The sequence below is a fragment of the Perca fluviatilis genome, chromosome 9 (assembly GCF_010015445.1).
Source record: "Perca fluviatilis chromosome 9, GENO_Pfluv_1.0, whole genome shotgun sequence".
In the NCBI taxonomy this organism is placed as follows: domain Eukaryota; kingdom Metazoa; phylum Chordata; class Actinopteri; order Perciformes; family Percidae; genus Perca; species Perca fluviatilis.
The window spans coordinates 6,333,919-6,345,428 of NC_053120.1; the positions used below are offsets into that span (position 1 = coordinate 6,333,919).

At 40.0% G+C, this 11,510-nt stretch overlaps 1 protein-coding gene across 1 annotated transcript; it reads left to right on the forward strand.

Moving 5' to 3' along the window:
• The first annotated feature begins 1,832 nt into the window (after window positions 1-1,832).
• On the forward strand, window positions 1,833-11,163 carry LOC120565762. Its single transcript, XM_039811775.1, has 3 exons — window positions 1,833-2,786; window positions 5,808-5,861; window positions 10,168-11,163. Exons 1-3 carry the CDS (start codon window positions 2,387-2,389, stop codon window positions 10,398-10,400), a joined length of 687 nt encoding a protein of 228 aa, XP_039667709.1. The 5' UTR covers window positions 1,833-2,386; the 3' UTR covers window positions 10,401-11,163.
• Window positions 11,164-11,510: the final 347 nt, after the last annotated feature.

Here is an 11,510-nt window from a genome sequence, read left to right on the forward strand (position 1 = left end):
CAGCAGATAGATTTGTACAGTAATGCAATGTAGGTTGGTCTACCACTTTGATTCAGACTGAAATATCTCAACAACTTTTAGATGGATTGGAATGGCATTTTGTACAGATATTCCTTGTGTCCAGAGGATGAATCATGATAACGTTGGTGATGCCCTGACCTTTTCTCTAGCAACACCTGAATATTAAACTTTTCACTCATCGGGTGAAGTATCTCCAGATCTACAAGATGAATTGGTACAGACATTTATGACTCCCTGACAATGAATTCTAGTGATCCTCTCACTTTTCTTCTGGAGTCACCCTGACGTTGACATTTATGGATTTTAGTGAAATATCTAAACAGCTACTGGTTGGGTTGTGATGAAATTCGGTCGGATATCCATGTTCCCCTCAAGATTAATTTTAATAACTTTTCATCTAGCGCCATCAGCAGGACAATTATTCAGCGTGTTTCATGTTTCGTAACAAACTATTTTTTATTGAATTTTTGAAGACTTTTCCATAAATCTCAGTGACTCTTTTATACTACATAGAGCATTCCTTCCAGTGAGATCAGTTAACACAACTTCAACTCATTTTACAAAGTTCATCCTGACCCAAACAAAGATGACAGAAAATAAGCGGTGTTGCTTCCGGTTGCCAACTTTGCTTGGGTCAAGGATTGGAGACCTACCTTAAAGTGTTCATATTATCCTTTTGGCTTTTCCCCTTTCCTTTATTGTGTTATATATATTGTTGTGCACGTTATAGGTTTAAAAAGTGAAAAAGCCCAAAGTCCACCCCAAAGGGACTTACTATCTTCCAGAGAAAACACTGTTAAAACAAACTGCTCCAAACAGCTCTATTGTAGTCCAGCCTTTACTTCAGAGACAAACGTGGGTCACTTTGTAACACACGTTATAATGCTCGCCTAGCTGCTAGCATGGCACGCCCTCATACTCTGCTTCTGACTGGCTAGTAGTCCTTACCTAGGTACTGTCAGGGCACGCCCTCATACTCTGCAGCTGACAGTTAGCTGTCCTTACCTAGCTACTGCGCATGTGCGACTCCCAACAAAGATGGAACAGTAGTTAGATGCCTCACTCTGTAGCTAAAACAGAGAGCTCAACACACGGGGTGAAGAGAGGAGCTGCAACAACATGCAGTACAACAAAAATATGGTGTTTTTTTTTTTTTTTTATTAAACCACATAAACCAAATCTGGTATAACCTCTAAATACAATTATGAACTTGAAAATGAGCATAATATGAGCACTTTAAGAAATGCGTTAAACACCTTATATTAGTTGCAACAGATGAAGTGATTACTACTTTTTTCCCCGGCCAATCAGTGTCTGTTTTTGAGCTGCTCTTCTGCTTTATTGATTTGGCTCAAATACTTTTCCATCAAAGTTGAATTTAAATTTCATTTTCAATTTGTGTTTTCTTTTTTAATGATATGGCTTCATTGGGAGGTTAACTTTTTTAAATAGTATTTTACTTTTCCATATCCATGAATTTTCTTTCTCTCCTTACTACTTACTTAATAATTTTAATTTCCACTAAGTCTAGTTTGAGACTGTGTCTGATTTTAAATTGAGCTGTACTGAAAGTAAAGATGCATTTAACCACAGAGCGCCATCTCTGACGTCTTTCGTACCTCAGCACACAAACAACCCACCGAGGTCTGAACCACCATCCTGTAGCAGAAAGGTGAACTCACCCCTGGCTGCAGAGTGGGAGGAACGTCGTCCCACATGAGGTTGAAGGTAAGGGCGACAATTGGGTCCCGGTTCCCCCGCTCTCCCACCACCAGTCGCACATTTCAGCCCCGGACACCTCTGAGAGGAGCGGAGGAGGCGTCGTGACTCCTGCAGTTTGTTCATGTGTAATTGTCATCATCACTGGATGTGACAGCCGCGGGGACGCCGGGTCTATACAGTCACAGATTCTTGGCTCCTTCATCCAACATTTACGCGTTTTTAAAAACGGAAGGAAATTCCTGACACGTTTTCCGGAACGTTTCTTTCCTTGGATGACATTGCAGGCGGTTGTACTCTGCCGCTGTATTGTTTTTATTTCACTTTTGGAGAAAAAAAAGTCAAAGAGTGGTCGCACAAAATGCTTTCTTTATTCGCGCGTAAATGCCGCGCCGCCCGTCAAATGAATAGCGCGTTGTGCGTGTTTCGTCAGTGAAAGCTGCATGGGTAAGTTTTCAGAGGCACTGATGTGCTCCTGTCAGACGGAGACTTTTGGCATATGAGGGAAACTGTTGGATTATAAAAAAAAACAACAACACAATCTGTTGCTTTCAAGCACGACAAGTCTGGAGAGTCTGCTGTTTTTCATTCTGGATTGTTTGCGCCTTGGTGACCGTGCAAATTCAAACCTCCCTGAGGTATTCACATGGTAGAAACAATGTTTTTATGCAACACGAGTGCCATAAAGGACTGGAGCTATTTTCTGTCTCAGATTTTGCCTCTGATGAATAAAACTACAGGCTTGGTAAACATCGACAAAGCAGAGGATGTGACGACCACCATGGTGACAGCTCTGCAGCCGGACGGCGCCATGAGCGCAAGTAACCCGCCGCTCAACTCCAACCATACCTCGGGCATGGAGCACGTCTTTCAGTACTCTTATTCAGAGAGTGACCTGCTGTACACGGACTACCGCACACCTGCACGAGACTCCATCCCGCTGCCCAAAGCGGTTCTCTACCTGGTCATGGCTGCGCTGGTGGTGGTGGCGGTGGCGTATGCGATAGTTGGGCACCTGGTCAAAGATGTGGTAAATGAGTTTGTCGGTATGTTACCCCTTTTACGCGCGCGCGTGTGTGTGTGTGGGTGGGTGTTGTGTGTGTGTGTGTGTGTGTGTGTGTGTGTGTATACAATACCCATTGGGATTACTAAAAGGACTATGAAACGAAGGTAAAGGTACAGACAATGAATATACATGTTTACATGGGAGCAACTTAGTAAAACGTTAGTAAAATATAAGTGAACTGGAGATTTTCCTATTTTTGCATTTGTACCCCTGGAACCCATCCAAGGACCCCCCTCAGCCCCCACTCTAGAGCCCACTTTGAGAGTCACTGTTTCAGAGAAATATGCTTGAGTTAAAGACCTGAAACTGCAAACATCTTAGATAAATTATTAGGTTTTGGGACAGCCATGCTTTTCCTTAATTTACTTTAAGGTTAAGGTAAGGTTAAATACATTTTAATAAATGTATATATATATATATTGTCATCCCTATAGCTCTGCTCTCAGACAGTGACCTTGTGAGGAAAACGTCCTACACTATCAGCAAGTGTCTGCGTGAGAAATGGAGACGAGGTCTGCTGTTTCTCTATTTCTGAAGAGCGTCCTGTGAGCGATACATAATGAATGAAACAATGAGGCTATTTTAAGGTCTCATAGTGCTGACTTGACCTGATAGTTAGGTCATTATATCAGGTGATTTAGAGCAAAATAGAAGATTTCACTCAGTAATGTTTCAACCCGAGGCAGCTCAGGACAGGGACATATTTATTCTAAGCTTTTTGGGCACATATTGTTATCATAATTGAATTTGTTTTTCCTTGAATTTGGTCTCAGACCCTATAGTGTCTCAAAATTATCAAATATTTTGTGATAGAAATATAAAAGGTTTTGAGAATGTGACAACCTAAAAATGCTAATTTGGGGATTTAGGAGCAGTATAACACATCTTTGTTTGTTACAACAAATTTGCACATTTTGGGATTTGGGGGTGACACAACAAATGTAATACTGACAACAATTTATGGTTGGAATTATGTCATATTTTAGGATTCTCTATCATTAATATTCATGGTTAATGACCGCAACATTGGACATGGGGGTACTACACCAATGTTTTAAAATTGGGTGCAATACTTGAAATTTTGTGATTGTGGGGCGTACAAGACATTCTGTGGTTGTTTTGAGGTTGTAACCACCAATTTTGGAAGCACTGATATTTCAACTTTGGGGTGCAACAAAAGCAGTTTTGGGGGAAGGGGGTCATTATTCCATTCTAGGCATTACAATAGATTTTAGGAATGCTATACAGTTTAGCATGTTGGGGTGCTTAAGAATTATGACACCAAATATATCACTTTTGGGGATTTGGTGACACAACTTAATACATTAAGGGATAGTGTTAACAAAACAAACAACAAATAACGAGCTTATGAGAACCCATTTTTAGATCTGTGTTTGCTACAAGAATTTTTGAAGTTGCAACCACACATTTGGGGGATAATACATTTGTTTGCTTCTGTAGAGTGAGTGCCTGTCAGGCGATGTCCGCGTTCTTTTTGGTCAGGTGTTCATTTAGGTAAACGCCGGTTCCAGACAGTTTTTTAGCCTGTCTTAATAACTCAATCTTACTTTTCCGAGTCACAAAGCGAACTAGTATAGTTTGCTTATCTCCTCAGTCATAAAACTCAGAGAATTTTTGATCTCCTCCATTTCCTCTTCTAACGCTCCTTCCTTGTTTGGAAGGATCTCCTTCCTTCCTAGAGTGGTTAGGACTCTTTGTTCCAGATTTAGAAGAAGCACCAGCAGATATCTCTCGATAAATAGCAAAATGTTGAACTTTGGGGCATTAAAACACATTTTCGGATCATGACAACACATTTCGGAGACGTTAGAAAACATTTTAAAATTTGGGACTTTTATTTCAGGGAGCAACAATACTACAATTTGTGATTATAGCAACTATTTGGGGTTTAAAACATGGCCAAAACTGGCAGGTGTTAACATTTTTGTATTTTGGGGTGCTATAATGAATTTTTGTACTAACAATTTGGGAGGATTATACAAAATTTGAAGATTTGATGCACCACAATAAAGTTTGCATTTATTGAGAAATAACACATTTTGGGGTTGCTATGACACTTTTGAGGTACTGGAACAAATGTATTCTGATATATCAAATTTGAGGCAATGTAACAAACTCAGGGGTTGTCTTTTGAAGTTAAACTACCCCTTAACCATGAAAATACTCTCTAATAGGCTGGCAGGTTTCTGTTAACGGTCTGGTCAACAGTGTATTATATTAGCTTTATTAATGTGCACATACATGGGATGAGAGATCAAATCTCGCACCTGAGAGAGGCTTGAGCCGACTCATTATTACACCTTTTTATGTTATTTTGACAAGAATAAAACAGACAAAACAAGAGAGAACAGACAGGTCCAACATACATGTAGGTAAGGTAAAATGCATGCCATCATGTAAGACAGAATATGAAAATAAACCAGGTTACATTGCAGTATCATGGTCCTTTGTGTCCATGATTGTCCTTTAAAAACATGAAGGTCCTTATGATCCATGACTTTGATTAATGCAAAGCCAAGGTGTTTTAAGGGTGGAGTCTTCCACTCATTCATAGGCTAAAGTCTGTTCTGTTAACCTTGGTACAGTAGCGGATAAAACAAAGTTCTCCGAACAAAATAAATATCCAGTTAAATAAATCACTTCAGACTCAATTACGATTTCCAGTTTTTCCAGAATTGTTTACATTTTTTAGTGGCATGTCTCTGAGAAAGAAAAAAAAAAATGTTCCATAAAATAAATTTCCTAAACTATTTCTACGCACAAAGGGATTGTTGGAGACTCTTTTTTTAATTTCCTGGATATTGCTTTTTTTTTACCAGCTAGAAATATTTGTAATAAATATCTGTCCTTCTTTTTTAGCCGAGTTGCTACGTTTCATTATCACACCTTCTTTGCCTTGTCTTTATCATTTCATAAGACACAGATGGAGCGGTGCGTTCAGAGTCCCTAACATGTCTGTTCTCTTGCTCACTGCATGTAGGTGGAGGCAGGTCGATGGTTGCTGAAGGGGACGGTGGTGAAAGCAGTGAACCAGGTAAAAACCAACGCTCACATGGGTCACAGTCTGCAGCACTTAGCTTTGCCACAGAGACATGCTGACCCCCCTTCAACTGGCCGGCAGTAAGAGCTCATCTGTCTGTCTACCCGCACCTCGTATGAAAACTCACACGTACACATTCACACAAAAAACCACACAGGAGTGTTTGGGCTCCTGGGCATTTTGCTGAGGTGTAAATGTGGAGAATGGGTGTTTTACGGCTGCTTTCCTTCTCACCGGAGGCAGGTGGAAAAGACAGCGTCAAGCCTCGTGCTCACAGCGAGACGCTTCCCTCTTCTGACGTGGTGCGACATCAGAAAAGCAAAACAGCCTGTTGTAGACATGTTACAGTCCACATATAAAGGAAACATAGGTGTAAATCGAAGCAGGGGTCAGGGGGGGTCAGAACCTCACATCTGAGTGTTGTCCCCCTTCTAAATATATCATTAAAACCACACTATGTATTGTGTATAATATATACTATAATAATTGTGTAAATAGTAAAACAATACAAACGCAAAACGTGGCAAAAAATGCATTTTAAGTTTAGAAAAAATGTGAGTCCCCCCCCCCCCCCTTTGTCTTACAGTGGTTTGGTCCACCGCTTGGTTTGCGTCCTTTACAAGAGACGGTGTCACAAATGTGTGTCGAGTGCAGATGTGAGTTGCGCATGCATCACTTTGCGACAAGTAGCCTACAAGAACAAGACTTCTGTAATGTCAATACAGTAAAAATGGACCTACGTAACGAAGTTGGTTCACTGCTGGCTACAAGTTAGCAATCAAACACAACAAAGGCTGTCACTTGAATGGCGTTTTGAGCTAACGTTAGCAATCAAAACAATCATAGAATGCTAAAACGTTTTTGAAATGATTTCCATCTTCTGTTATTGTTTGTAATGAGAAAAGTTTATTATTTTATGGATTTCACAAATTTAAGTAAGACACGTTATGCCGTATACTGTTTAAATCTGAGCATAAGCGACTCACATCAGGCAGTGATAACGGTTTACAATCCGAGACGCCCCAACTCGAGCTAGTTTCCTGTATCTGTGTCACGTTTAGTATAAAGGATCTTTGGCGGTACGCAGAAGTCCGGTGGGACTCCGTGGGAAAGATTGAATTGCATCAGTAAGTAGGCTGGCAAGGCCGTTTTATTCACTTTAAACATTAGATGAAGTGATTATTTTATAAATCCACCGGAGTTTAAAATTAGAACACAAAGGAAGCGGAAGGTAACGCACATCCGGCTGAAAAAAAAGGGACATCCGGCGGAATTTACAGCGGCACCTGAACAATCATGGAAGTGGAACAGTGTGTATATAGACTAGTGTAAAAGTACTCAATGCAAAAAAAAAAATCCTATTTGAGAAGCTGAAAACATGAAAATGTTACATGAAAAGTGACTGAAACGATCAAACTGGTTCTGTTAATCAACTAATTGATTAACCGCCTAATCCTTTTAGCTGTATGTATACTAACGGATAGTTAAACCATCATATTTTATAATGTGTTTTGTGTGCCAAAAATCTTAATTTGTAAAGTATCTAAAGCTGTCAGATAAACTTAGTGGAGTAGAAGTACAAAGTTGCATGAAAGGAAAAAAAGACTCAGGCAAAGTACAAGTACCTCAAATTTGTACTTAAGTTAAGAACCATATGATTAAATGTAACATTAGCAACATTCCACCACTGAGTCACATACCATCGTTGCGGTAGGAGTCATGGAAGCATTCAGCAATGAAAAAGAAGATTAATAAATCAGACTTTAACCTGAAACAGTAACCGATGGGGACAAATAAAAGGGTTGTGGAAAGTGCGGTGGTCCCTTGTGGTCATGTATCACTTTTTTTGGGGGTCTGAGGAATCCCGTTCTGCCTTCTGTCTGTTCTTCACGCTCACGACTATCAGCCTTAATCTCAGCTCCTCATCTGACAGAACAATGATTGATGTGTCCCAATTCAAACAGGCTCCATCGCTCATGATGGGGCTGCTGTGCGGCAGACATCTCCGCCTGAAACAATTTTATGGTGCTTTGCCTCTAATGGAATTACAGAGGCTGAACCCATCATAACTTTCGGTCAGATGAAGTTCGCAGCCGTGTTCTGCGCACGTTCTAAATACTCAAGCTTGCTTGTTTTTGCCCCGTGCATGAATGTTTCGGCTTAATATCTTTGAAGGCTTGTCATAAACTTGGTGGAAACACTTCTCAATTTTTAATTTTTTTTTTGAATGATGCCTATATGTTTTTAGCTTTTTGTCTCTAGGTTGTTGTGTTGTAATTGTTGGAGCTTGTATTGCAAGACAAATTTCCGTGTCTACGGACAATATATATATATATCTATGCAACAAAAACAAAAAAAGTAGCTGTGATACCACATTTCTGTCTGTGAAATTCATTAAGGTTTGAACAAAAAATGTTTTCTGCTTTGTTTAATTTTTGTGGGTTGAATAACGGGTTTTGAACTGTTGGTCAGACAAAACAAGCAGCTTAGAGACATCACTTGGACCTTGCAAAAAAATTGCGATGGACATTCACAATTTATCTGACTTTATTTGAATATATCTGTCTACAGTCTCAAAGGCATTTCATAACCTGAACATTAATCAATAATGAAAATTTTTTTTTTGGTTGCAGGTCTAGCTAAATCTGTCACAAAGCATCCCTTCTCTTTGCTTGAGAATGTTTTTGTGCACACGAGTCCTGACAAATATTTAAAAAAAAAGGATGCACAGGTACCATAAGGAAGGGAAAATGAAAGGGCAGAAGGAAGACAGAAACAAAGTTAAGAAAGATAAAGAGCAAGGAGAGAAAGAGAAATGACTTAAACAAAAGTAAGAAAGGAAACAGAAAGAAGCAAAGAAAGACAGGTTGACTTTTTATGAGATTATGTCCCCCACTTCTGAAACCTTAGACCTTGACAGCACATTTACTTAGTTACTTCACATGTCAAAAATCTGAAATCTTAATTTCTTTTATATGATCTAAATCTACACTCAGGGGCGGAGCCAGAAGTTGTAAACATTAAGGGCTCATACCAAACTTATGGTGGGGTGGGGGCGGGGCGAGTTGTGTTCTTATTTCCAGCAGCTATTGGAACTATTTTTCAAGCCATTTGAGATAATTGAATGCCTAAAAATCTGTACATCATTTGGGAAAATCCTGATGGTTACCAAGGGGAAAAAATCATCCTGTAGAGCCGACATCCTGTTTTGTATCTAATTGTTCTCCAACTGTCCTCATCATGCTGAAAGCAGAACACAGCAAATGTCGAGGATAAGTTATTTTCACTCCTGCCACCTAAAAAGAGACAAAAAAGGTCTGATGTTACTTTTCAATTTAAGATTACTTTTGGGCATTTTTAGGACAGCTTAAGACAGGAAAGGGGGAATGACATGCAGCAACAGGCCACAGGTCAGAATTGAATTTGCAGCCACTGTGGTAAGGACTAAGCCTTTGTACATGGGGCGCACGCTCTACCAGGTGAGCTACCCAGGGGCCCCGATGTTACTATTTTTAAGTTAGGCTACAGAGCCCGACCGATAAAGGATTTTTAAGGCCTATATCGATACAAATATTTGGTGATTTAAAAATCCGATCCAAAATCCAGAAATGCGTAACAAAACATAAACAGATTTCCCTAACATCAGTTATTTGTAGTTATTTATGAGTCCTCGCTAAAATAATATGATAATGCAGTTTAAAAATAAACTTGTTTGTTTTATTGTCACAACAGAACAGAGGAACATACAAAATATATTAAAGTTCTGATAAATACAATGTATAAAAAATACAAACTTAAGATATGAAACTTAAAGGGTTAAACACGAGTGTTTCCAACAGGGACGTTGTAAAGCGCCCTCTGGTGGACAACGCCAACACTCATAACATAGTTGAAGGGTGTTTCCTCCGTTGTTATTTTAATTTTTTAAATATTAATTTTAAATGCCGATACCAATAGTTGCCTAATATCGGCCGATAATATCGGTCGGGCTCTACTACATAGCACAGGTAGGGTGGGTAATTGGCGTAAACAGCATTACTATTCTAGAAAACCTTCAACTATTCTGGAGTAGAGTTCATAGAATGAACGGCAATATTTCCCCAATAATACAACTTTTGCTCCATTGATTTGCCCGTCCGTCAGTCAGACTGACTAAGGGGGAAATGACACAAAGTTGAAGTTATCTTTAACCCTAAGATGTTTTGAGGAAAACATTTGGGGCTGACGCCCCCCCCGCTTCTGCCCCTTTCTGCACTGATATCCAGAGTGACACCACTCCTATCCCTTTGTCTCGTTTCAGAATGGGTGTTTGGCTCTCGTCGAGTTAGCAGCCGCAACAAGACAGAGATCAACTGCATCAGCAGCAACATGAACGAGATGAGCGAGTTGGGCGAGAGGCCCCGTCTGGTGGAGATGGGCTACATATCCCTGAACCACACTAACTGCCTGAGCTCCGTCAGACCGGAGGAGACAGTGGTCACCATAGACGAGACGTTACAGCAGCGACCTCCGGACACTCCCTCTGGGACTTAACCTGGGACCTTCTCACCTTTACCGGAGGGAAAATAAAGCAGCGCGTCAGCCTGCTTTTGTTGTGCAAGTGGATTTACAAGTCTGTCATGAATCGAAGCTCTATCCACTCTTTTCTCACCTGTAGGTGGGCTGTAATACCTGCAACTTGGGAGCCAGAAGGGACTTTGAATTGTCGGCCATTGCTGGAACATTAGAAGCATCGGATGCTGATGTTTGTATCTGATTGGACTGCTTTCTGCGGAGGTGACGAGAGTGGACAGCCGCAGCTGTTTTTGGACAAGCAGGCAGAAAACAACAAGTGTTTTTTTGTTGTCATTTTTGTTCTCATCGTGCTGTCCCTTTTTTCAAGTGACCCCCTTGTGAAAATACCACCCTGTGGTACATGCACTTCACTTTAACCACTAACAGTATGTAATCACTCTAAATATAGGATACACGCCGGTCAATGCTTATTGTAATGTTGCCGCTATAGCACGGTTAAAAACTTCGCCTTCATAAAAACAATCACATCAGCAACTTTTTTTATTTCCCTGGTTGCTGTGAGACACTCAAAGATTTTTTCGTAATTATTGTAAAGTTTATATCAAGCACCTCTAATGACACCGGGAAGGCTACAAATGTTCTTTTTTTTGTTCTCACAACCCGTTGATAAAATGAAATGTATTTTGTAGTTTCATGGTATTAGCTTGACGTGAACGAGCGCTAAATCACCTTTAAGAGCTATGATTGCAAAAAACAAAACTTAAAAGTATCAAAGCCATTGTTGTTAAAAAAAAAAAGTGATCAATATAGAATATTTTTATATAAATATAGCGTCCCTGCCCCAAAGCAAAAGTGTTCATTGTTTGTTGATCCTTGTAATATTTAATATTTCTTGTGTAATGGCTTAATGTCAAAGCCTTTGTTTACCTTTCTTACAGCACTGTTAAGGGCTATGGACCACTGCTGATGATTCTAAAAGCTACAACTAATGGGGCTTATTGTGTGTGCATGCTGGGATCGCTATACTCTGCACACGGGCAGCTTCTGTAAACTGTGTGTTTGGGAAGATTTTCTGAACTGCAGCTGAGATACAATGAAGGGTGGAGAGGATGATTACATTCTTTACGG

Bases quoted from the DNA above. Each gene is read 5' to 3' on its own strand.
- LOC120565762 (XM_039811775.1), top strand. From the start codon at position 2,387: ATGGTAGAAACAATGTTTTTATGCAACACGAGTGCCATAAAGGACTGG. The intron at 2,787-5,807 runs GTATGTTACCCC...CACTGCATGTAG, and splicing joins TGTGGTAAATGAGTTTGTCG to GTGGAGGCAGGTCGATGGTT. The intron at 5,862-10,167 runs GTAAAAACCAAC...GTCTCGTTTCAG, and splicing joins TGGTGAAAGCAGTGAACCAG to AATGGGTGTTTGGCTCTCGT.